This window comes from Tasmannia lanceolata, unplaced genomic scaffold, assembly GCF_043159265.1.
Source record: "Tasmannia lanceolata isolate RefF3 unplaced genomic scaffold, GAP_Taslan_0.1 ptg000002l, whole genome shotgun sequence".
NCBI classification, from domain to species: domain Eukaryota; kingdom Viridiplantae; phylum Streptophyta; class Magnoliopsida; order Canellales; family Winteraceae; genus Tasmannia; species Tasmannia lanceolata.
The window spans coordinates 54,301,937-54,327,904 of NW_027518679.1; the positions used below are offsets into that span (position 1 = coordinate 54,301,937).

Genomic DNA, 25,968 nt, shown 5'->3' on the forward strand with positions numbered 1-25,968 from the left:
AAAAGGCCTCAAATATGACCATCAAGGCCCCTTTTCAGAATTTCCAAACACACTTGGAAGAAACAAGACAAAATCTTCTTATAGCGCTATCCTATTATAATCCTTATAATTCAATCTCATGATCGTCTACCCTTCCGAAAAGGGGCCAACATCTTTGCCATCCAATTCCTTAAGGGCCCGTTTGGATGCAGAGAATATTTTGATTTGGATTTCTCACATTTGCAGCCCTTTTTGCATTGTAATTTGGATCTGATCAAATTCTTGGATTTCCAATTCAGCAACTGACAGTAAAAAAAATCAGATTTCCAAATTAGCTGTGCAAATAAGAAATTGAAAATCCACAGATTTGGCAGTTTCCTTCACCCTCTTTGCTTCTCAACCTCTCCCCTCCAATAGGAAGTAGCCCCTTCCCTCTCTCTCTCTCCCTCAACATGAGCTGCCGGATCTATTTATTTTGTATTCAAAACACAACTCCAAATCCAAATACAATATCTGAGGTATCCAAACAGGCCCTAACATTCCTACTGAATATCAGCTTTCCTCTTACTAGCGAGATCTTTCTCTTATCGAGGCGACCTCCTAAGTTTGTCTTTAACAAATCTCGGCGTCTGCCCAATCGACATCTTCCGAGCCATAGGACCAAGTCTCTTTCCACCAATCAGAAAGCCACTCAATCATCTTGGGCTCCTCCAACTAACCTAACTCAAAGTGGAAAAGGGGATGAAGGCCCATTCAAACCAGGCAAACAAGTGGTCCAATCTGCTTCTGCTATGGTTCTTAGCCCACATATAACGTGCTCCCCAGACAAATGCAAGTCCACCAAGGTGTTTCTACTAACAAACTCTGAGAAGGACACCATGTTAGGCGATATCCTCACACACCCGTCACATCCATCAATGAATTTCATGACGTTAAAATCATCTTCACACACCAATGATATTGCCACTGCCCTCTAACCACTTCCAGGTCAAACCAAGATCAACAACGATCCATTGTCAAGTTTGGACTATTAGAGTGTGAGAGATCTCACTGTTGAATTGTCTTGGTGGTTGATTAGGCAAGTAGATTAGAAGAGGTAACCTAGAGTGATTAGGAAAGTAGTTTGGATTAATAGAAATCAAGATTAAATGTAGTATGATCCTCTCTCAACTCTGTCCTAACTGTATACAACATAAGTAGGGCCTAGGATGATCCTACGGTCCAATTCAAGACACAAGTAGGACCTAGGACAATCCAACGGTCCAATTCGAAATGGATCGTGACCTCAACTCAAAAAGTAGATCCGAAAGTATTTGGAAAGGTACAGACCAACAATCCCAATGAGGGTCCTACCAACCTGAAAAAAGAAAATAATGGGGCAAGATGGAGTACACAAGTTGGGCCCACCTGCCACGACCAATTATCAAGCAGGCGTCATTTACAAGTGATTTCCTCAAATTGCTCCACTAGATCAACGAGATTACCAAAACTCACTTCTATGTGAAACCAACTTGGACGGCGGGGATTGATCCTAACGGCTACCATCCTACTAGTAACAAATAAAAAATAGAAAAAAAGCTACGCCGCTGCCGGGGATCGAACCCGGGTCACCCGCGTGACAGGCGGGAATACTCACCACTATACTACAACGACTTTGTTGAAATTCCATCTCCACAATTTTAATATACTTTATTACAAATTATATGTTGGGAAAAAAACCTCCTACGTTTATCATCAAATAAACAATGTTACATGGAAGTGCAACAAACAACAAAATTCACAAACCTGAAATAAAAAACATTAATGATAGCGCAAAACACCACAACAAGCACTGCCTCTTCCTTAGCCCATAATTGCAAGCAAAGCTGCCAGCAAGATTGGAGCTCCAAGAAACAGACTATTCATATCATTGGCTCCACTCAGAGATGGAGGAGTAGGAGACAAAGAACTCGGAGTCCTAGTTGCAGGAGAGCTTCCGACTGTCGGAGTAGTCGGAGTTGATGAACCGGTCGGAGTAGGTGTAGATGGAGTCACCGGCGTGGGTGTAGAGCTGCTCCCAGAAGTCACTGCGACTTGTAGCTTCATTCCTCCCCCACAGTGGCCAGGAGTTTGACATATGAAGTAATGTGGGCCCGGTGTCGAAAGAGTTATGTTTGTGTTTCCGTCGTTGTAACTGTTGATCGCACTGCCGGAGTTGCAACTGCTGTAGTCAGAGGCGCTCACTTCGTCTACCGTATGTAACCCGCCGTATGAAAATACTGTAGTTCCAAGGATCATAGATTTGTTATCACAAGGAGATTTAGGAATGCTAATGGGCTTGTAATCCGTCCCAGCCATGCTTGGGCCTCTCGGCTCATTGAAGACTAGGAAGACACACCCTTGTGAGGGAGCTTTCTAACAGCCCTCTCTGTTACCGGCTTACCTTTACAAAACATTAATGACCATTTTTGTGATATAAGTATGAGGTTGTTTCACCTCTATCGCGACCAAGTGCCCCACATTGAAATCACCCTTTCATTTTAAAGTGAAGGGCTGAGATTCATCTCACTAGAAAATATGTCTTTCAATCTCAGCCTGTATTAAAGTGAAAGGCTGATTTCCCTGGTGTACCTATCTTTTTTATAAGATCAAAGTGACAGCTTCGATTGTTGGGTAAAAATTTTTGCTCTACTAAAATGAACAGAATAGCCCATCATGGGGTTTTAATTTGGTCATTAACCACCTTAGTTTTTATTTTTAGAATGGAGCACCATTTTAGCTGGACTGTTAGGGACAAGCTAACACAAGTGAGTCTTCATATTATTTTCCTCCAAGGAAAGAAGTGATAATATATCAAAGGGCTAGCATCATCCGATCGAGGTGGGGTCTCGGTAAGATCAAAGGACATGGCCGGGGCCAAAAAGTAGCCATTAGGAAAGTAGATAAATGTGATTGTCTTTTTAGCATTTTTCTTTTTGAATTTCAAGTAGTTAAAAGAAGAGAAGATGGGTTCAAAATAAAGTTATTGAGAACATGGCAAGTACTCCATATTTGTTCAACTAATTAGGGTGATATGGCCGGGTGGGCCAATTTTCATGTTATAATGTGAATGAATATTATTATAAGTATAAACTGATCAATACCAACCCACGATTTTATACGAGCGAGATGCTTGGCAGGTTTGGGTGGTTATTTGACTTTATCCAACCCTTTTCTTCTCTCTTCTCTCTCTGCATGACTTCTCTTATTTCATTTATAGTGGTGTTAGGAATCAAGGTGTTAAAGAATAAAGGATTGAGGCCCTGTTTAAGATTATGACAACCGATTGTGAGTGCTAAACCGATTATTGGACTCAAATTTAATCGTAAGTTTAGTCCAATAATAAGTTTGGCACTCACAATCGGTTGTAATAATCCTAAACTAACAAGGGCTGAATAACTTTAACTCTAACAACTTAAGCTTTTGGAGTAATTGGTTGTTTCACATGGTATTACAGGGTCTGGGTTCAAAACCTAACAACTCTTTGATATTAAAAATTTACGTGTAAGGCAAACCCAAAAAAGAGGGGTCACACGTGAGGGGAAAATCTTCTTTAGGAAACTGTTGTTTACAAGTAGAAAATTCAGAAAAAAAATGTCCTTCACGTATGAAATGGAGTCGTGTTTCAAGAGGTACGATGGCAGGTTTGAAGAGAACGAAGTAAATGATTAAGAAACAAAAATGATTTGAAGAGAACGAAAAGTGGTTTTGTGAGAAATAAAGGGGATAAGAAGGGAAGGAAGAAATCTATATTTTTTGAAGGAAAAGAAATTTGTTTAATTAATAAAGGCTACTTGTATCCATGCGGCCATGTTTTGATAATGGGACGAATGTCACTCTTGCACCTTCTTGTGGTAATGACTAGATGGGTATTATGAAGATTTTACATTTATTCAGTTACATATAAATTTATATAAATTAAGACTAATTCATATATATATATATATATATATATATATATATATATATATGTGTGTGTGTGTGACACAAATTTGTTAAAAGTATAAATGATTAAATAACATTATCTCTGTCAACTTAAGCTTTTGGAGTAATTGGTTGTCTTACATGGTATTGGAGCAATTGCCTCACTGCAGGTCCTAGGTTCAGAACCCCACAAACCTTGATATTAAGAATCCACACGTAAGGCCAGCCCAAAAGAGGGGCCTCATGTATGGCTAACCATCCCCCAAAAAAGAGGGGCCACATGTGAGGGCTTAAGCTCTTGGACTAATTGGTTGTTTCACAAAATTAAAACTAACCATTTTTGGGTGGTGCATTATTTTATCAGGAACCCAACATTCTCATGTTTCAATTTCTAGAATGTGAGCCTTTAATTAAACTTACAGAGTGAATCACCGACATTAAAGGTCTTGCCGGAAGCCCAATTGTTGTAGTTAACGCCCGTACCCCAGCCGGCGGAGTCGCCGACTATATAATTGGCGGCATAAGTTGCCGGAATGGCAAACAGAAAGATAAGGAGAGCAGTTGCTCCGGCCATGTCCTTTAATGCACAATAAAGGAAAAAAAAATGAAGCTGCTAAGATAAATGTTTTGGAAGAAGGTGATGGGTGATGCCTTGTTATATAGCCAGATAGTAAGGGAACTTGGGAATAGTTTATTAGGAGATAGAAGAAGTCTCTTCCAAATCTTCTTTGTTTTGTTGATTTATCATCTTTTATTTTATTCAGCCACCCTAGACACCTTCCTTTGTCTACCTAATCTATTGAAATTTTGATGCCTTGGAGAGTTGGGGCCTCTTTGGATACCTCAAAAGATTAGTTGCATGTGATCTTATATGCAAAGAATTTTGTAGATAAATATGACTATTTGCAAATAATGCTTCTAGAAAATAATATAGTTAATGACTTCCAAAATTTGGATTTGGAGTAATTTTGAGTCCAAAACTGATTATTGGAAGCAAAAATATTGGACTCAAAATTTTGGACTCAAAATTGTTTATTTTTGCATCCAATAATTAGTTATGGACTCACAAAATCAATTCTAGAAATCCAATCAATATTATGGCTTGCAGATGTTCCACATTTGCTCGACCAGCTATTTTCACGTTTATACTCAACTCAACTAAGCCTTTGACCCAAACTAGTTGGGGTCGGCTAATGAATCCTTTAGAAAATTTCAAGTTTATGCCATCTTGAAATTGAGGCCATTTGATGATGAATTCAGATCATTCTAACATTATGTGTGTGGGCCCAAGTCAAGTTTCCCATAGCATCAGGTCTTTATTTTAAGTGGAGTGAGGTCCTAGGAAAATAAGATTAGGGTTGTCAAGGGATCCACTTCGAATATGGGATACATCTATGTCTTGGTTATTAGATTCTTCATCGGTCTGAATTAGGACTTAGGGTTAGAGGAGAAGTGAGAAGAATCATCAGTGAAACCAAAAGCTGTGAAAAATGAAAATAAAATGTTGTTTGTAATTTTGAGTAGGGATTTTAATAAGTTTTTTTTTTATCTCTTACTTATTGTTGCGTCGAATTTTATTATTTTAAGAAACTAATTATCATTTTTACTACGTATGCAAATAGAGTTGGATTAGGAGTATTTCAAGTTTATTTAAGGATTGTGAATGAATTGTAATGGGCTTCTTTTGATTATTATCAATAAAACTTCATTGTTTAGTAAATTTTAGTTATCTTTTCCTTGTGGATTCAAGGGCCCCATTTTTCAAGGTTGAAGACAGTGATTTTCTTCATTATTTCTACTGCTTCCTTCACGGCGTCACCATCCAAAATACTTCTGTATCTTAGGATTTGGATCCAATGGGCACAGTCGAATCCAACTTGCCAAATCCTGTCCATTAACCTTGAAATCCTTTGGATCCATCGGACACCCTTAAACAAGATGAGTGCATAAAACTGCTTCAGGCATGCCATGCTCTCCCAAACATAAATGTGGCACGTATGCATTGTATTGTGGAGATTTTATATGGTGTAAGCCCTACTGTCCCGTATTTTTTTAAAAAGTACTGTACAGACCACATCATAAGATGATCCAAACCGTCCATTTGATGGAACACAGAGTAAATAGGTTGTGCCCCAAAAATCATTTCCATAGGATGATCCTCCCGGGCACAACATATTTACACCGTGGCCCATCACATGGAAGGTTTGGTTAATCCTATAGTGTGGTCCATACAGTACCTTTTGAAAAATATGGGACTATAAGGGCTTTCACTCATGGTTTGAAATTTCGGTTTCGGTACCGGTTTTGGATCCCTTGAAAAACAAAATTTTGGCCGAAATTTCGCGAAACAATAAGAAGTGTAAAATATTAAAATAATTAAAAAAATAAAAATTTTGGGTGAAATTTCGGGGAAAAATGAAATTACGGCCAAAATCCGAAATTTCGGTCGAAATTTAAAACCATTTACACTATATAAAAACTCTGTATTGTGATATGGGATTATTTATCTTTCTTTTTGTTTCATTTTTTGGCGAGATGAGGCTGTGAAGGGCGGTGGCTCGAGCGGCATGAGGTTTGGTTAGGTAGTAATAACAAACAAAAGAGGCAACAGACAACGTTGGTTGAACGGAGTAGATGATGAATATGCCTTTCTTTCACACTGCGTGTATTAAGTTCTATGTATATAATATTGAGGAGCAACAACCTGCTGCTTGAGAGCCCCCTTTTGAATACCATTAAAAATTATTTGGAAATATTCATATATGAGAAATGATATTTCCACATGTCTTTCCAGCATTTCCACTCTTTTTTAGGGAAATGATATCGGCACTCCTTATTTTTAACATTATCTATCATATGTCACCTAACCTTGCAGAGATTAGGTAAGCATAGTTGGACATGCTCTTTCTACTCGTACAAATAAATAGCAATAAATAAGATGATTGTTGGGCACTGAGTGAGATAAAGTATGAGGTGTTTGGTCCTCGAAATAGACATTAATGACAGTGCAAAGATTCTGTTCTTTGATAATTCTCGATCATTTCTCACCTTGCTTTGAATAATGTTCATTCATGAACATATATATAATCATTCACCTAATTTTTTCCGGACAAAAATCGTTTATGCTTACCTTGTTAAAGTATAAAAGATAAATAACGCCTTTCTCCAACAGCTTAAGCTTCTGGAGAAGTTGGTAAGTTAACATGGTATCAAAGCCAAAGATCTCTAGTTCAAACCTCATGGATAGCAAAAATCCACATGTGATGGTTGGCCTAAAGTGGGACCACATATGCCACGTGTTTGCCAAGTGGGCCACACGTGCGAGTGGGTGTTAAAAAAGATAAATAACGCCTTTCTCCATCAGCTTAAGCTTTTGAAGAAGTTGGTAAGTTAACATAGTATCAGAGTCAAAGGTCTCGAGTTCAAACCCGGATAGCGAAAATCCACATGCAATGGTCAGCCCAAAGTGGGACCACATGTGCCATGTGTTTGCCAAGTGGGCCACACATGAGGGGAGTGTTAAAGTATAAAAGATAAATAACATCTTTCTCCAACAGCTTAAGCTTTTGGAGAAGTTGGTAAGTTAACATACCTACTAAAAATAAAAACGTAAACAGAACCTACTACAGAGATATTATCAATAAAACGATTCATATTCGTTTGCCTTTTTTATATTTTTCTAATGCATGCAAGGCATCTCAATTTATATTAGTGGTTAGGAATAAGTAAACTGCAAGTTTGGAAATGTTACAGCCACATGGGTTTGATACTATCTGGTCCACCAAAAAAATTTATCAGTTGTTTTTGTAAGTAGATGAGCAATATGTGGGCAGCTCAGTGAGATTCTATTCTAAATGGGATTTGTAACAAATGAATTATTTTTAGGCACTGTATGTTTTGGATTTTTGAGTCCTATAATCAGTTTTGAAGTCACAATCGGTTCACAAAATCCAAAATAAATAAGGCCTTAGTACTCTATTTTGCATAAGATTAATTTTATCTGATTAAATACAATATGTAATATTGATCCCCTTTGTTTACTTGGAACACCCTCTTCTAGTGGTTGAGGAATGTTTAAGTGGGGCACGACCTCATTGTAAGACCCACCTTTGATAGATCTGAACCATCCATTCTACAGATCTTGCTTTGGATATCCTGTGGCAGAAGAATCAATGCCAATCACCTGATCATTCACTATGCTGTAGTGGGTGTGCCTCATTGTAGCATTCTCCCCTAAGTGGTTTCATGATAGAGAAATGTCCAATAGGTATATAACCACTACAGGGACGCAGTCATGATTAAAATGGGTGTGCATTTCTCATCCTATGTTAGAAAATGATTTAAATGAAGCTAACAATGTAGTTTTGACTAAATAAAATTATTCATCTTATGTTAGAACGTGATTTACATAAATCTCCCCATGTAATTTGGAACAAATAAAATTACAAACAAGAATGCAATTTTGCCAATGCCTTTCACCTTCTCTTCTCAAATCAACGCATACTTATAGCACCATATTTTTTCCTTTTTTTGGGTTGATGTAGCCCTAATTTGATAAATTTTTTGTTCACCCAACCCGCCCTGAATCGAGCTTAGCCTCTCAATAAAAATGAACTGCACTGCCAACTTTTCTGATTGAAGTGAAAAAAGAATAGAATCAAATATAAAGCAAACAAACCTGATCTACTCAGCCACTATAAAGAGACTGGAAGAACTGAATTTTAACCATGACATGCTTGCTTTTGCTGATTGCAGTCTTTCTGCCTATGAAGCAGTGCAAGTGCCTCTTAAATCAAGAACTTCAAGCTAGTATCAGGTTGAATTTTGACAGGAACTCCTAAATGCGAGTGTGGGTCTTAAATCTGCGTCACCGTGCAGGTTTTCTTCGTCTTCTCTGACATTCAAAGCAATCAGAACATGGGTTACTAAATTTAGTTCTACTATCATTGCTGACTTCAAGCTTGCTTGGTAACACTTTCAGGTCTTCCACAAGTACCCTACGCAGTTTCTCATTCTCCTCCATCAGCTCTTCAATGACTTTTTGGTGTTTCAACAGCTGAAAATGCATGGAGAAACTTCAATAAGAATGGACCATAGCGAAACAAGTACAGTTTTGTGTAAGACACATGCAAAAAGTGGAATGGTAAAAGAAATGGAAATTGCAGAAAGTACCTATAGAACTAATGAAAATATGTCTTGGCCCCCATTAAGGCGGAAATTTTGTCAGCATTTTAATTGTTGGAACTCATGATTTTTGTCCCTTCATTTCCCCCCTTTCTGTAGGTAAGGCGGGAATGAAACCACAACCTCAAGTTGCAACAAAGAGCCTATGGGAATGGTAAACCCATGTTTAATTTCAAAGATAACATTGGTGTAAAGACTTCACAATAAAGCGGTAACATAAAAGTAGGAGTTCAGCGTAAGTTTGTGGAAGGAAGAAATGAAGAGGATCATTGTGGATAAAAGGTGTTTCATGTGTTCGCACATCTCTGGAAAAAAAGCAGGCATTCCATGTTTTGGATTTTCAGCAGAAATCAGATGATAAACGGCACGTCAAATGCAGTATTATAAAACTTGAAATTGTAAAAAAAATAAAGAAAAACTAGGCCAATGTAAAAGGATTTGACTCAGGTGAGTCAAAGGAGTTTTGATTGACTTGATAGGGCAAAACTTAGACTCGGACAACAACCCAAGTACCCAACCACAGTAAAAGGGAGTTTGACTCGGGAAGTTTTTAAAAAGTGGTCATTAAACAAGCCTTGAGAAGTAGGCACAACTTTGCCCAAATCTTTGAAGTTTCATACCTTGTATATAAAGCCAAAATATGAACCTTTAATAACAAAAAGAAAATGGATCCATGAGCAACCCCACAGAAATCGTGAAGGCAGAATTGTGTGCAGTATTGCTAACAACTATCTTGTGTATATCCAAATTAAGTACTACCAACTAAATTTATTTCAATTACAACAGAGATATACTAGTGATGAAAACTCTTACCATTTGAAGCACATTGTTTTCTGACAGCAACTGTCCAGCCTACAAATGAAAAGAGCAAGTCAAGTTCATGTTTCTAGAAAGGTACATATTTGCTGAAATACAATGTTTATCCAAAATTACAATGTGAAGAGAGAAATGGGCTCCCTGATCAATGTATTTTTTGAGCTCATCATGAAAATACCAGTACACAAGCTAAACCAAAATCTTAAAAATGAAATAACTATCCTCTGTTGTCACTATCCCTTGTCATCCAGGGTATGCAGCTCTAAATTCTCGCCCCGGGGGTGGGGGGGGCGGGAGAGAATATTTTATGTTCTAAACGTATTGGTATTTATACAAGCATTTCTTGTTTGTGAAATTTATGTTCTAAAAGTATTGGTATTTAATACTAAATTAATTTTATTTCACATATGACAGATTCTATCCACACCCCTTCTTTTGATTACGGTACTCTTCTTATTTTACAATTCTTTATAATTCTTTTGATCGGCTGTTGATAGATTCTGGGGAATTGTAACCGCCTCTAACAGCCAATCAGAAAGGTGCAAAAGCCATGATATCCAGCTACCCAAGGTCATCTGGATGGATATCAATACTCAACTTTAATGTCTCCATAGAAATTTAGCTTAATCATTCTATCCATTGGGATGAGCAACTCCATACAATCACACTGCGGTTTGGGGGGAGTAGTCAATATTGACAGCAATCCAGTCTTTGATAATCTACTATACAGAAAACTTAGCAAAAGGGTGGCATCTGAGACTTTCACGATAATCCAACTGATAACACAACCCAAGCTATTCCTTTACTATAAAAAAATGTAGTAGTTACGCTATTTCCAGAATCCAGATAATCCAGATGGTGGAGGAGAATAATATTCCACAGACAAGAAATCTGCTTAATACCTATAGTTTTGCGCCACCAGACCATGGCAATCTTATAGATAACCAATCTGGCGCACAAGAGAGAACTTTGTATAGATTGAAGAAATGACTACACACTTGAACCACCCAGTGAGTAAATATATGCTCACAAGAATCTCCTAGAGGGATGCAAAAGCAGCAATCCACCTAGTCATTGCATTGAGCTAAATGGTCGTGGGAGAAAATATTACTGTGCATCACACAAAGAAAAGTGATGGCTCTTGGGGACACCATGGATTTCCAAATATTAGGAAAACAAGAAGAGGATGGGGCAACTACCACAAAGGCATAAAATGAGATTTAACAAACAAGACTCCATCAATATGTAGTAGAAAGTAGAGACCAAATTTAGTGAAAGCCTCTAAGCATGTTTAGTACCATCAATATAAAGACATGTATACTAGGGAACATGCTACGCCCTACGGTAAAAGTGAACCGAATTAAGATTGAAAAAGACCTCTAGACAAGGAGAGGTTTCCCTAATATGCCAATAACTCCATGATATCCTTAGATTAAGGAGACTTCACTAACGAACTAGGCACAAAAATAAAAAGACAACCACGGGTTGCACCTTGTGTGTGGCGGGAAAAAGGTCCTACAAAAAGCAGATGAGAACATGGAATGGAATGAACGTGTAAGTTCCATTGTTCCTTTTCACCACCTGAAAAGATGCAACTGAAAAATATATAAAATAAAAAACATGCTTCATCCCATGAATTCCTATTCAAATGGTAATGCAATCAGGCAAGCAGATATTAATTGCAAATCAATTTTGTTATGAATGAAATCTACAGACAACAGAAACAAAAGGCAGTTCTATTTCTTGAAACTGGTGCGAAAATAATATTAAATGAATCCCTATATTTTGGTAATGAGATATGCAATGCCTATGACAAAAACAACTTTTGAAAATGATTAAAAAAGGGCAGCCCAGTGCGCGAGGCTCCAGCCAATGGGGGTCTGTAATCATTCTCAACTTTTGAGAATGATTACATACCAAATTTTCTATTGTACTGTTTTGCTTGATTTATTATGCCTTTCTGTCTAGTGATTCACAAAACCATAAAATTAAATAATGTGTAGGAAATTAACATGATATTGTCACCACATGAAGTACATACCAATTCATTACGCTCTGTTTCCTCTTTGATTTTCAAGATTGGATTCTGTAAGAAACTGCTGATAACCTTTTCAGAGCGACTGCCAATGGCAGTTCCCGATGGAACCATTTTTGATGCACTTTCGGTAGTTTTAGATCCCAACTGCAAGATATTTCCAATTTGGGTTTGCACATTTCGCTCAGAAGTAATCATTTGCAAGCCGCCTTGCAAGGACCCAGGAATGACACTCTGGACACCAGATAAGCCGGGCACGATTCCTAGCTTCATCATCATCTTCGCCATAGTTTGCTAGCAAATACGACGGAATAAGTTTAAAGAAATAGAGAGAAAACCATGTTTTAGAGTATAAAACATAATAAAGAAATCAAACATACCACAAAACCAGATTGAATCTTTTGCACCACTCCAGGCTTTGCAGCAAGGCCTGTTATGAAAAAAGATTAATACTTTAGATCCCTATTAGCAATTGTTGTGATTTTTGTGATGTAAATTGCTCTGTTTGTGAATAGTTCTGGTACATGTATGTATGGCACTAACATGCATGCATGTGATGTGAATTCATTGTTATCGTGAAAATGCAGGTATCAGTGCACACAGTACATAATCTATTTAAACATAGTCAATGAAACTCCGTGAACACAGTTCACTGGTATTATGTTTCAACCATAACTTCTATGAATAACCTCTTGGTTCATTGTTAATCAGTGTTCTCTAAGGTTTTAAATGTCGGTTTCAGTGTCTGTTTCGGCCACAACCGAAACCGAAAATTTTCAGTTTCAGCTGAAATTGAAACTTGAAATTTCGGCAATTTCAGTGGAAATCTTAAAATTTAAGTGGAAATTTTTAACATTTCGGTAGAAATCTTGGAAATTTTGACGAAATTTTTGATTCAGGTACTTTTGATGTCGGTCTTGGCCAAAATTTCAAACCATGATGTTCTCTATCAACTGATGTGGCTTCCCATACATTGATGTGCATGTGTGTGAACATGTAAATTAGGTAACATAACCACATTGTTAGCATGTTATCGTGTATGGGATTCAATATAATACTACAAAATTATCAAAACTCAAGCTCCATCTATGTTTAACACACAATAGATCCAATACGACACATACCGACGCCAAAACCATGACCAACACCAACTCCACATCCAATGCCTGCTTCAACGCTCTTCACTCCGAACCTTCTTAACTGACGGGCAAAAGTAGAAGACAAAAGGGGCATGCTAACATTTAAGGTACAAGAACCAGATATAGAACAAAATAAGTAATAACTACACAAAAATGGTATCACAAACCAAGCACTTACAGAGTTATTCAAATGCGTCCCAGCACCGGAAAAAGCATCTGTTGCACCTCTGGCGGCACTCAAAACTTGTTGTAGGGCCGGTATTGCACCTGTTTTGCAAGTGTTAATTCTACACTTTCTGGGCAAGAAAATAACCATAAAAAACACCACAAGATGAGAGTAAGTAATCTTAGAATTCAAATTCAACAAGAATGATAGAGGCGAATCATGGCATTGATTTTTTTGTGACCTTTTTATGGATCTGGATCCGCTCTAATGAATACAAGGAAGATAGGAACCTTGGAACTATATATTACACCTGACTATCCATGGAAGAAAAGCACAGTGTAATATTTAATAATGTAAGCAATAATCTGTGTATAGATTTAAAGTGATCTAATTTGTGTATATATTTAAAGGGATCAAGCTCATGCCTTCAAAGAGGTAGTCATAACTCATAACTCATAAGATATAGTTAATGTCAGTTTATTCACCTGTGCCTATGATCCACATCTAGCTATTCAAAACATGCTTTTTTAACGAGAAATGAAATTTCCATGGTTGGAGAAGTAAAATATATTACTTGTATGATAATACATTCTATTAAGGGTATAATGGTCAACTATATTGTATTAGTATAAATACCATTGTAAATCACATTTTAATCTATTTTACTCTACTTGCTCCCTTACGTTTTTCCTTTTCCACTCTCTTGACATTTTCAATTCTTGATCAAGGTAGTTTTTTCATGCTAACAGATAAGGTTAACCTCAAGATTGAACACATCAAGGTATGTCTAATATCTTCCATTTCTCTTTGCTTTTTCTTAAATATTCTCATTGGATTCTCTTCCCTATTCTTGCAAAACCTTGGATCCCTTCTCAAACTCAAAGCCTAGATCCTTTTTCTCAATCTCAAAACCTAATCTTACATTCTCCTCTCAAATCATAAAACTACCACTCTCTTCAAACCCTATATTTCTTTATTTTAACGAGGAAAAAGGAAAAATGACTATATTTTCTATATAAGAGACCCGCTGTAGAGTAAACATGGGTGAAGCATCTTCTATAATAGATCCCCATATGCCTAACTCTTCCACTTCTCTTTATTTTGATAATCAGAGTGCAATAAAATTATCTTAGAACCCAATGTTTCATGCCAGTACGAAATGCAAAGATAGAATATCGCAATATTTATAAGAGAAAAGGTAGAAAGTGGAGAAATATGTCCATTATTTATCTAGAGCAAAGATCGAGCCACATACATCTTCACAAAAGGGCTAACTAGTGATCATCATCTTTTTCATGCGGACAAGTTACATATGTATTGGAGTCCACATGATCTTGAGTGGCAGTGTTAGAGAAGTAACATATATGACAATACCCTCTATTTAGCATAAGTGATACAATCTTTTGAATGTATAATTTTCATCCGTTCCGGACCTTCCGGTCACAGGCTTGTATAGGGAGACTTATATTCTAACAAATGGTAGTGACTAGTGACTAAAGAGTTTAGAGGTGGGAAAGTAAAATTATGTTCTCTGTAACATCCTTCTATGGTGATATATCATGTGAAAATGGAGCTTAACACAAGAGTAGCTTCATGTGGTGTATACCCACCTATAAAATTGCACTGGCCTTTCGTTGGATTATAATATTGAGTATTGACAGGATTCTCACCAGTAGATCAGTCATTCCCAATAGAAAGATTTTATTATCACATATGCGATACATGTTGTAGAGGGCGAGCCTTGGCGCAACGGTAAGGTTGCTCCATTGTGACATGGTGGTCACGGGTTCGAGTCACGGAAACAGCCACTCTGCAAAGCAGGGGTAAGGCTTCATACATCTAGCCCTCCTCAGACCCCGCAATGGCGAGAGCGTCGTGCACTGGGCCGCCCTTTTTTTTTCATATGCAATACATGTTGTACCAGTATAAAGAAAATTGACCATTTTTCCTATAGAACTTTCGAGCCATAAGGGCTCTGAATATTTTGCTAGACCTTTCTGGGATAAGCTATTGAGTTTTTCGTGTTCACTCTTCACTAAAAAGGGTACCATATCCTTTAAGGGTTGCTCATTTGGGGTTTATGGAAGGAAATATGCGATGACTTCTTTACAGGAAAATTGACAACTAAAGACAATGGGGTTAATGTGGGGGTATCCTGCTTACTTCTCAGGTCCTCTTGCACCAAATGGAGATACTATAATTGTTATCATATGGGTAAGCCATGTTGAAAAGTACCATGAAAAAAAGGGATGTATCAGAAGCAGTTCAGGATCTTGTGCTCCATTAGAAGTCTCCTAGTGTCGTTTCCATATGGACGTTAATGAAAGAGGTCTCCAATCATCAGTTCCATATGGAAGCTAATGATATTGTCGACTAAGGACGAACTTCTGAGACTTTCATGTTGGTTGGGGCCTTTGTTCCCCTCTTGAGTAATGTTTTCTCTCATTTCTGTTCATAGTATTTTGTGTATATGCAATAGTTATCAAAGATCCCAATATACTACTTTTTAATGTCTTCGAAGAAGTAATTAAAAACTTTATGTAGAGTGCCAAAGGGAATGAAAGCTTAAAATCTCAGGACACAATTATCATATTCTAAAAGTGCATTCTTCTATTTTATCCTTTGTGCTGCCAAAATTAAGAACTAAAACAAGAACAACGCAAACCAAAGAAATATCAAACCACCAAAACAGCTGTTCTGAAGTACTTAGGCTAAAGAGCTCCTACCATCAGACACCTAAAGATCTCGAAAGACGTCCCCAAAAAAACTACACACCAGCTCAAGTGGGGACATTGCAGAACTACCCATCTCCAGAAATTAATGGAAACAATATAAAAATCCGTACTTCTACCACTATGCTAATAATGATGATGATAATATCAATTAACAACAATCAGTACTAGTAAAAGGAAAATCTTCAAAGCACCAAAGTGCATTGTATTTGCTTCTATGAGACTATACACAACGATATCACTTGCATAACTTAAAGATGAAACCAAAATTGAAATAACTAACAAACACCCAAAAGCATATATACATCATAACGAAAACAAGAACAGAAACAGAACAAAAAATAGGGTGAAAGGATTAAAACAACCCAGAACGAGATGAATGTTTACTTGGGCTATTAGTAATTGGTTTATCTGGATTTTCAGCATCCTTTCCTTTGAAAAAACCTCCAAAATTCATTTTCAGAAAGAAAGTTAAGGGAGAAACGTATTGTACCTACGTTTAAAGGGCGTCCAACGCCGATACCAATCCCACAACCGATTCCAAAGCCGGTAAATACCTGACCCACCTTCAAAGTAAAGGGATTATTCTCCATCTAAACTAAAATTCCAATGTATAACAGAGAAAAAGCTACTACAAGAAAGATCATTGCTTTTTAGGAGCTTCCATGTCCATCACTCCCGTGGCTGCAACAATGAAACCCTCACTCTCGACGGGGTGTTTGGATGAATTTTTTTTTCCTGGAAAATGAATATTCCAGTGTTTGGTAAAGTCATTTTTTATGATATTTTTTTCCAAAACGAAAATGAAATTTCCAGTGTTTGGTAACGTCATTGTTTGTGACTTTTTATTTTATTTTTTTACAAACTGTAAATTTTCCTTATTTTTAAAGGAAAACTACAAACCATAAGTGGAAGATCCCATTTGCCAGATTAAATGAACAAAGGCCCACATGGACTCTAAGGAAGTGGCCTTATCTGGGCATATTGGTTTTAAGGACTCTAATGAAGCAGAAGTGAGGACAACTCTCCCAAGTATTAGACTGATCGCAAGAGAAGGCTTGGATGATATTGTTGTGGAAGGCGACTCCCTTAACATAATTAGATGGCACATACACACTCGTCCTTGGAGGTTTTTTGAGATGCTAGATGAGATATTGGTTTCTATGTAGGGTGTCTCGATTTGTTTTCAACATGCTCAGAGGACGACAAATATAGAGGCAGACATAGATCCACAAATAAAGAGGCAGATAGGCTTTGCCCAGCCATGTAGCTCAATGGTTGTGGCTTTGTTTCCCAACCTTGAGGTCGCAAGTTTGATCTAAGCTTACCTACGATATTTGCAAGAATCAGATGATTCTAAGCGTTGGATCAGCGAACTTTTTTTTGGTTAAATGTGGAGCAAGCTATCAATCTAATGGCTAGGGTTATTGCTGAGGAATATGATGAACGACGATCTCAATTTGATAATTGAGTAAAATGTGTGAACGAGATTGACTAGTAATACAATCTCATTATCCAATGCATTAGTGGACCATATGCTTGATAATCGAGACCATTTGTCTCATGGGGCATCTCTTGGGTGACCCAATGGGCCCAGGTTTGATACCGAATCGAGATCCCATTTCAGCGCTCCAATATTTTGATAAACATGCGCCCATATAAAAACGTGTTTGGCTGGATTTTGAGTCGTTTTATCGGACACGAGTGCAAACCTCTACAACTCGTTTTATTCTATCCAGCACGTCTCCCAACTTTCTTCTCCAACTAGCATTGTCTTCTCCACAGTATTTTCCAAAGAGCTAACCCCCTCTCCAAGGAGCGAACTAGTACCACAGCGACCCCTGAAGCTTCCATTTTAGTCTCTCTCTCCCATCTAGGGCACTTTCACCTGTATTCTTTCACAGGATGTTGGCGTGTTCATTTTGTTAGACCAAAAATCGGTAACAGGTACAGCAGTGGCGTAAGAGCTGAGAGCGAGCGACGAGGGAGGTTGAGTATGAGTCCTGCGGTGAGTGCTTAGTCCTGCACAAGGCAAGCGAGGTCAGAAGACCAGACCGGGTTTTACTCCGGACAGGCCCTTCGACACTCAAGTCAGTATGAGCAGGAGTGAAGGGGAGATGTCTTAAGAGTTTAGGGAGAGAAGGGATTTTCGCATTACCCATCAGTCTGAGCTTTAGTCCCCTATTTATAGGGAAAATCTGTTGAGGTGTCCTGGACAGGTGTCCAGGACAGGTGGCGGCCTGTGAGAGGCTGGATCTCACCTACTCTGAACAGGTGGCAGCCTGTGAGAGGCTGAGTCTCACCTACTCTGGGACAGGTGGCAGCCTGTGAGAGGCTGGGTCTCACCTACTTTGGGACAGGTGGCAGCCTGTGAGAGGCTGGATCTCACCTACTCTGAACAGGTGGCAGCCTGTGAGAGGCTGAGTCTCACCTACTCTGGGACAGGTGGCAGCCTGTGAGAGGCTGAGTCTCACCTACTCTGGGACAGGTGGCAGCCTGTGAGAGGCTGGTGTTTTCACACCCCATCAGTTGCCCCCCAGTTTTCCAAGTCATTGAAGGACTTGGGAAAGTGTGATCACTCGTTTTTCTGGATGGGGAGACGTTGTTCGGGGGTGAATCGAAGAATTTAGCACGGAGTCCGGAGTTCGCAGTCCGGATTTCGGAGTTCGGAGTTCGCAGTCCGGCGTCCGGAGTACGGCTTCAACCGGACTGGCTCCTGGCGCAACACAGAGTCAAATATCCAGTCCGGAGTTCGCAGTCCGGAGTCCGGAGTTGGGAGTTCGCAGTCCGGAGTACGGCTTCAACCGGACTGGCTCCTGGCGCAACACAGAGTCAAATATCCAGTCCGGAGTTCGCAGTCCGGAGTCCGGAGTTGGGAGTTCTCAGTCCGGAGTACGGCTTCAACCGGACTGGCTCCTGGCGCAACACAGAGTCAAATATCCAGTCCGGAGTTCGCAGTCCGGAGTCCGGAGTTGGGAGTTCTCAGTCCGGAGTACGGCTTCAACCGGACTGGCTCCTGGCGCAACACAGAGTCAAATATCCAGTCCGGAGTCCGGAGTTGGGAGTTCGCAGTCCGGAGTACGGCTTCAACCGGACTGGCTCCTGGCGCAACACAGAGTCAAATATCCAGTCCGGAGTTCGCAGTCCGGAGTCCGGAGTTGGGAGTTCGCAGTCCGGAGTACGGCTTCAACCGGACTGGCTCCTAATGCTTCATAGAACGCGTTATATCCAGTACGGTTTTTTCCGGACTGAATTTTGTCTTCTAGCGGCCAGTTCGGTGCGGACCGGACTGATTTTTGTCGTCTTGTGAGAACGCGTTATATCCAGTACGGTTTTTTCCGGACTGAATTTTGTCTTCTAGCGGCCAGTTCGGTGCGGACCGGACTGATTTTTGTCGTCTTGTGAGAACGTGTTATATCCAGTACGGTTTTTTTCCGGACTGAATTTTGTCTTCTAGCGGCCAGTTCGGTGCGGACCGGACTGATTTTTGTCGTCTTGTGAGAACGCGTTATATCCAGTACGGTTTTTTCCGGACTGAATTTTGTCTTCTAGCGGCCAGTTCGGTGCGGACCGGACTGATTTTTGTCGTCTTGTGAGAACGCGTTATATCCAGTACGGTTTTTTCCGGACTGAATTTTGTCTTCTAGCGGCCAGTTCGGTGCGGACCGGACTGATTCTTGTCGTTTTGTGAGAACGCGTTATATCCAGTACGGTTTTTTCCGGACTGAATGCGGAGTGCAAAGTGCGGAGTGCGGAGTGCGGAGTGCGGAGATCCATCTTTGGGACGTGAATGTTTACGCGCGTGCTTGATCGTATTGATGGTGGGAGAATGTGTCCGTCATAAATAGGGGACACGTGGCGCAATCCGGATGGCCTCGAGATGCGTGCATCGCATTTATTACCCCACCGCCTCTGAAAAACTATATAAGGAGGTTTACCCCCCTTCACTTTTTACTTTTTACCTTTCATCTTTTTTCTCTTCTTGCTCTGGGAGTTTCCACTTCTCAGTTCGCAGCTCGCAGTCCGCAGATCGCAGATCGCAGTTCGCAGCCCGTAGCTCGCAGTCGCGTTCCAAGATCTTTTAAGAGCTCCACTCACCGGTATTCCTCTCAGCCCTTCCTTTTACTATGTCTGATAGTACTTCCGATTCCGAGTCCGGTACGGGGTCCTCCACTAGCAGTATTTCGGAGTTTAGGATGCCTCAGGAGCCTTTTTTGGCTAGTCCGTCTGATAGGATAGACCTTGTAGATAGTGACGACGGAGGGGATAGGGATGAAGTGATCTTAGATCTGAATGCCACTCCACCCTTGACTGGCAGTCTCCCGCGAGCAGGAGGGAGTGTTGAGAGCGACGTTGCTGAAGCGTCCACAACATTCCTTCCTGGCCGGGCCGTGGAGGTGATCGCTAGAGCGCGGATGGATGCCGATCCAAAATACAACTTGCGAGCTCTAGTCGAGGAGAACTACCTCACCAGGTCTATGCTGGGAGATATCAGGGATAAATACTGTGTGCCCCCGAGATTTGAGCTGAGGGCAGCTATAGAGGGAGACAGAGCCTGCAACGAGAGCCAGGATCTCTGTATTTATGAGGAGTCACTGAGGGCAGGACTCCGATTTCCGTTGCACCCCTTTTTCTCAGCGGTGCTGCGATACTACGGACTAGCCCCGGCCCAGGTAGCTCCGAACTCATGGAGATTATTAGTTGGGTTTTTATACCTCATCCACGGTCGGTTAGAGAGGAGCGTGACTTTGTCACTGTTCCGTGCTTGTGCACACCTGAAGAAGCATAAAGAAGGGGGCTGGATCTACATTAGCCAGCGCCCTGAACGGAAGATAATCACTGGCATTCCTTCGTCGATTCACTCGTGGAAGAACAGATTCTTCTATGTTGTGGATCAGGAGGCCAGTGAGCCCTGGTCCGTCCCTCTAGTGTGGGACACTCCAGATACCTCAAAACTGAGTCGAAAGCCGCTCCTCGAAGGTGAGGACAGTATAACATTCGCCTTGATGCGGAAGGAGATTGAGCAATCGGGCCTCATCCGTTGTAAGGAGTTTTCTGAAGAGGCGATTCTGGTCGGGCTGGGCGTGAGTGCCGCGACTCCAGAACGTATGTAGCTAGACTTGTCTATGCAATCTGTTTATTTTTTTTTTATATACTTGCTTCTGACCGTTGGCTGCTCATTTGTCTTGCAGAGATGAAGAAACAATCAACCGTCGAGAAAATCAGGCAGGGAGCTCAACCGCGGGCACAAGAAGGTGCTCAACAGGCGCAGCAGGAGCGCCAGAAGAGAAAAGCGACTGTGCTGGGGAGTCCGGCCCCGTCACAGGGCATTCCTCCCCCATCCCAGAGGCCCAAGACTAAGGTGAAGCTAGTAGGCCCCTTTGCTCAGGGCGGTGGCTCTTCTAAGTCCGGTGGTGCTTCTACCGGAGCCGGTTCTGGGGCTCGCCCTCCTGCGGGGATTAGTGAGCAAGTCTTTCGACCCAATTGGGCCGTTCTGAAGGATGACACTGCCTTAGGCGAGAGCCGGGTAGCAGCAGAGCTTATGAGCAAGTGTTTGCTGCAGAAGGACAAGCAACAGGTCCTTTACGAGCCGCCAGCTACAGGAGAGGAGGCTGTGTTGTCCTCCGCTTACCAGGTAAGGAAGTAGTGCTTTGATTTGCTAACTTTCTGCCCATTTCTTCCTTTCACCATACTGATGCCTGTTTCTTTCTGTTCTTTCTTCAGATCTTGCTATACTATAATGACCTCAAGGAGAAGAGTAAGAGCTTCTCCCAAGCCATTACTTCATCTGAAGAGGTGAACGGAAAGTTGGCCGCTGAGGTGCAGGAGCTTCAAACGAGCATTGGGCGAATAGAGGAGGAGAAGAAGATGTTAAAAGAAGATCTGGCCGCAGAGAAGAGGAAACTGGCCAAGGCTGCTGAAGCCATGGAGGCTCAAAGAGGAAGGGCCACTGACAGGCAGGAGAAGGCAGTAAAAGAGGCCACAGAGGCAAAGGAGGCTGAACTTTTCAGCCTGTCGAGCGAGGCTTACAGTCTTGGATACTACGACTGCCTCCAGGAGCTCCAGGCCTGCAATCCAAATCTATTGATGCAGAACATGACTCTCCCTGCCAGGCCGAAGATTACTGATGAGGAGCCAGATACTCCTGCTGATACTCCTGCTGACATCACCTCTCTTCCAGATGCTTAGAGATTTTTTTTTTTTTTTGTTTTGTCTTTGTTTTGACCTCTTTTTGTAATGGTCCTTGAGACCCTACAGCTTTTACCAGCATGTTTAAAGTGAATTTTGTAATGGCCCTCGAGGCCCCACATATTCTGATCAATGAAATTTGTCTGTCTCTGATACTTCTCAGCTGAGTGATTTGCTTGACTTTGTCTTTTTATTTTGATAACCTGTGAGTGAGGCCGTTGATGGTCGAATTGCGACGAACTGGTCTTTTAACAAGTACCCAAGTTTTGTGAACTGGGTTTCCAGTGAGTACCCAAGTTTTGTGAACTGGGTTTCCAGTGCGTACCCAAGTTTAAGAACTGGGTTTCCAGTGAGTACCCAAGTTTTGTGAACTGGGTTTCCAGTGCGTACCCAAGTTTAAGAACTGGGTTTCTAATGAGTACCCAAGTTTTGTGAACTGGGTTTCCAGTGCGTACCTAAGTTTTGTGAACTGGGTTTCCAGTGCGTACCCAAGTTTAAGAACTGGGTTTCTAATGAGTACCCAAGTTTTGTGAACTGGGTTTCCAGTGCGTACCCAAGTTTAAGAACTGGGTTTCCAGTGAGTACCCAAGTTTAAGAACTGGGTTTCCAGTGCGTACCCAAGTTTTATGAACTGGGTTTCCAGTGCGTACCCAAGTTTAAGAACTGGGTTTCCAGTGAGTACCCAAGTTTTGCGAACTGGGTTTCCAGTGCGTACCCAAGTTTAAGAACTGGGTTTCCAGATATAAAAATGACACTGAATTTGTAAGAAGATTATTTATTCATAATAACAAATATACAAATTTACAAGATCACCTTTTCACGCCGGATAATTCGACTACTGATAATATTTCCTGAGGTTTTTGGAGTTCCATGCATGAGGTAATAGGTGCTCCTCCAGTGTCTCTAGCCTGTAGCTTCCTGGCCGGATAACTTCCTTCACTCGATAGGGTCCCTCCCAAGTTGGGGAAAGTTTCCCTACTTTCGTCGGCTGGGAGACGGCTGCCTTTCTCAGGACCAGATCCCCTGTCCTGAATTCTCTGGGGCGGATTTTGGAGTCGTGATAATTCGACATCTTCTGCTTATAAGCGGCGACCCGGATTCGAGATTCCTCCCGGATTTCTTCTAATAAGTCGAGGTTGGCGCGGAGTCCGTCGCTGTTCAGTTGCTCATGGAAACTGATGACTCTGGGAGATGGGGTGCCTATATCAACAGGTATCACGGCTTCAGTTCCAAAAGAGAGGTTGAATGGTGATTCACCAGTCGTCGTGCGAGGAGTGGTGCGGTAAGCCCACAGAACATGGTAGAGCTCATCTGCCCATCGGCCAGCCTTTTCATCCAGCCTTTTCTTTATCCCTTGAAGCAAGATCCTATTGGTTACTTCTGTTTGCCCATTGGTCTGGGGGTGAGCAACCGAAGTGAATCTCTGTTCAATCTTTAGGTCAGAGCAGAACTTCCGAAAGTTCCGGCAGTCGAACTGTTTGCCGTTATCTGTGATTAAGGCACGGGGAATCCCAAATCTGCAGACCACTGCCTTCCGGAAGAAATTCTGTATATTCTGCTCAGTGATCTGGGCTAGAGGTTCTGCCTCCACCCACTTGGTGAAGTAGTCGATTGCCACTACTACGAATATGCGCTTTCCGGAAGCCGGTGGAAAAGGACCAAGAATGTCCATCCCCCATACTGCAAAAGGGAGTGGACTGATAATTGGGGCCATCGCCACAGCAGGCTGGTGGATGGTGGGGGAGAACTTCTGGCACCTCTCGCACTTTTTAACCAAATTCAGCGCGTCTTGTCGTATGGTGGGCCAATACAATCCTCTGAGGAGTACCTTGATCGCCAGGGCTTTGCCCCCCAGATGTTCTCCGCAGATTCCTTCATGAGTCTCTTGTAATGCGTACGCGGCGTTACTTGGTCCCAGACACTTCAGGTACGGGAGAGTGTAGGACCTTTTATACAAAATGTCACCGCTGAGGGAGAATCGGGCGGCTCTCTGTATCACCTTACGGGCTTCTTTCTTATCTTCGGGAAGTTTCGCGTCCCGTAAGTAATGAATGATCTCATCCATCCAGCACGGCTCGTTCTCCACCTGCATTATATCTGCGGCTTCCCTTTCGATGCTAGATCTTTGTAGAAATTCCATACGTATGCTTCCAAGAGTGGTGTATCCAGAAGCAGCCAGCTTCGACAGTACATCTGCTTTGGCATTTTCTGTCCGCGGTATTCTGATGACCTCGAAACTGGCAAACCGGCTGGAGAGTTGATGAACCTTAGCAAGATACTTAACCATACGCTCATCTCGGGCTTCGTAGACCCCTTGGATCTGATTTGCTACCAGCTGTGAGTCGCAGTATGCTTTTAATTTCCGGGCGCCGGTCTGAATTGCTAGGTTCATTCCGGCAAGGAGGGCTTCATATTCTGCCTCATTGTTGGACGCACGGAATCCGAATCTCAGAGCATAATCCGCAGTGAACTCCTCAGGCCCAGTGAGGATGAGGCCTGCTCCACAGCCGTTTTTATTTGAAGAACCGTCGACATATACTTCCCAAGTTGGTGTGCTGGTCATGGAGTCCTGCTCTGCCAGGGGTTGCAAGATTTCTGTCTGAGTTTCTGCTATGCATTCGTCAGGAACCGCTTTCTCTGCAACTGGGAGTTGTACCGTTTCAGGGTCGGCGACTTGCTGGGGGATGGTGCACTCCGCTACGAAATCTGCCAGTACTTGGGCCTTGATGGCTGGCCTTGGAGCGTACTGGATGTCGAACTCGCTCAGCTCTACGGCCCATTTCACAAGTCGTCCGGAGATATCTGGTCGATGGAGTACTTGCCGGAGCGGCTGGTCAGTCAAGACCTTTACAGTATGAGCTTGAAAGTACGGTCTTAATTTTCTTGCAGCCATTACCAGCGCGTAAGCCAATTTCTCGACCCGCTGGTACCTTGTTTCTGCGTCGTGAAGAACCTTGCTGACATAATAGATTGGTTTTTGCTGGCGGTGCTCCTCGCGGACGAGGACAGCTGCCAGTGCCGTGGAGCTAACGGAGAGATATATAAATAATTCCTCACCTGGCTCCGGCTTTGTTAATAATGGCGGGGAGGACAGATACCTTTTCAGCTCGTCGAAGGCAATCTGGCATTCTTCCGTCCAGGGCGCAGTTTTGAGGCCCTTAACCGCACTGAAAAAAGGCAGGCATCTCTCCGCCGATTTGGAGATGAAGCGACCCAGCGCCGCTATCATTCCCGTGAGCCGCTGAACTTCTCTGATGGTTCTTGGGGCGGTAAGCTCTACCACAGCTCTGATCTTCTCGGGATTTGCTTCTATCCCTCGCTGACTCACCATGAATCCCAAGAACTTCCCCGAACTGACACCAAAGGTGCACTTGGTGGGGTTGAGTTTCATGTTGTGCTTCTTGAGGACCTGAAATGTTTCTCTGAGATCAGACACGTGGTCCTGTGCGCTTCGACTTTTGACCAGCATATCATCCACATACACTTCCATATTTCGGCCGATCTGGTTCTGAAAAAGTCTGTTCACCAGCCTTTGATAAGTAGCTCCGGCGTTTTTGAGGCCGAAAGGCATGACTCGGTAGCAATAAGTCCCTTGATCTGTGACGAATGAGGTCTTTGGTATATCCGATTCGTACATCCTGATCTGGTTATATCCGGAGAAGGCGTCCATGAAGCTCAACAGTTCATGACCCGCTGTGGCGTCGATGAGCTGATCGATCTTCGGGAGCGGGTAACTGTCCTTGGGACAAGCCTTATTCAGATCAGTAAAATCGACGCAGGTTCTCC

The 25,968-nt window shown here is 41.7% G+C and overlaps 3 protein-coding genes and 1 non-coding gene across 5 annotated transcripts; 1 reads left to right on the forward strand and 3 right to left on the reverse strand.

The window, feature by feature from the left end:
• Positions 1–1,560: 1,560 nt before the first annotated feature.
• Positions 1,561–1,632, reverse strand: TRNAD-GUC (transfer RNA aspartic acid (anticodon GUC)). Its single transcript has one exon. It is a non-coding gene; the product is annotated as a tRNA-Asp (tRNA).
• A 46-nt stretch (positions 1,633–1,678) lies between these two features.
• Positions 1,679–4,567, reverse strand: LOC143886985 (mavicyanin-like). The gene is made up of 2 exons (XM_077391124.1): positions 4,342–4,567; positions 1,679–2,237 (listed from the first exon to the last, which is right to left on the reverse strand). The coding sequence occupies exons 1-2, from the start codon at positions 4,493–4,495 to the stop codon at positions 1,822–1,824; spliced, it is 570 nt and encodes a 189-aa protein (XP_077247239.1). The 5' UTR covers positions 4,496–4,567; the 3' UTR covers positions 1,679–1,821.
• A 3,716-nt stretch (positions 4,568–8,283) lies between these two features.
• Positions 8,284–16,747, reverse strand: LOC143886998 (dynamin). 2 transcript variants are annotated; one of them, XM_077391131.1, is made up of 7 exons: positions 16,487–16,747; positions 13,274–13,362; positions 13,081–13,156; positions 12,337–12,386; positions 11,963–12,250; positions 9,919–9,957; positions 8,284–8,977 (listed from the first exon to the last, which is right to left on the reverse strand). In XM_077391131.1, exons 1-7 carry the CDS (start codon positions 16,584–16,586, stop codon positions 8,789–8,791), a joined length of 831 nt encoding a protein of 276 aa, XP_077247246.1. In that variant the 5' UTR covers positions 16,587–16,747; the 3' UTR covers positions 8,284–8,788. The 2 variants fall into 2 exon arrangements, with proteins under 2 accessions (XP_077247246.1, XP_077247250.1); XM_077391135.1 differs by lacking the exon at positions 16,487–16,747 and adding an exon at positions 16,381–16,470.
• Positions 16,748–20,726: 3,979 nt separating this feature from the next.
• On the forward strand, positions 20,727–24,443 carry LOC143893111 (uncharacterized). Its single transcript, XM_077398079.1, has 4 exons — positions 20,727–21,099; positions 21,186–21,628; positions 21,718–21,981; positions 24,252–24,443. The coding sequence occupies exons 1-4, from the start codon at positions 21,000–21,002 to the stop codon at positions 24,441–24,443; spliced, it is 999 nt and encodes a 332-aa protein (XP_077254194.1). The 5' UTR covers positions 20,727–20,999.
• Positions 24,444–25,968: the final 1,525 nt, after the last annotated feature.

Bases quoted from the DNA above. Each gene is read 5' to 3' on its own strand.
- LOC143886985 (XM_077391124.1), bottom strand. From the start codon at position 4,495: ATGGCCGGAGCAACTGCTCTCCTTATCTTTCTGTTTGCCATTCCGGCA. The intron at 2,238-4,341 runs GTAAGTTTAATT...TTGGAACTACAG, and splicing joins TAATGTCGGTGATTCACTCT to TATTTTCATACGGCGGGTTA.
- LOC143886998 (XM_077391131.1), bottom strand. From the start codon at position 16,586: ATGGAGAATAATCCCTTTACTTTGAAGGTGGGTCAGGTATTTACCGGC. The intron at 13,363-16,486 runs GTACAATACGTT...CTTGCAAAACAG, and splicing joins TGGACGCCCTTTAAACGTAG to GTGCAATACCGGCCCTACAA. The intron at 13,157-13,273 runs GTAAGTGCTTGG...TTTGCCCGTCAG, and splicing joins GGACGCATTTGAATAACTCT to TTAAGAAGGTTCGGAGTGAA.
- LOC143893111 (XM_077398079.1), top strand. From the start codon at position 21,000: ATGCGGAAGGAGATTGAGCAATCGGGCCTCATCCGTTGTAAGGAGTTT. The intron at 21,100-21,185 runs GTATGTAGCTAG...TTTGTCTTGCAG, and splicing joins GAGTGCCGCGACTCCAGAAC to AGATGAAGAAACAATCAACC. The intron at 21,629-21,717 runs GTAAGGAAGTAG...TTCTTTCTTCAG, and splicing joins TGTTGTCCTCCGCTTACCAG to ATCTTGCTATACTATAATGA.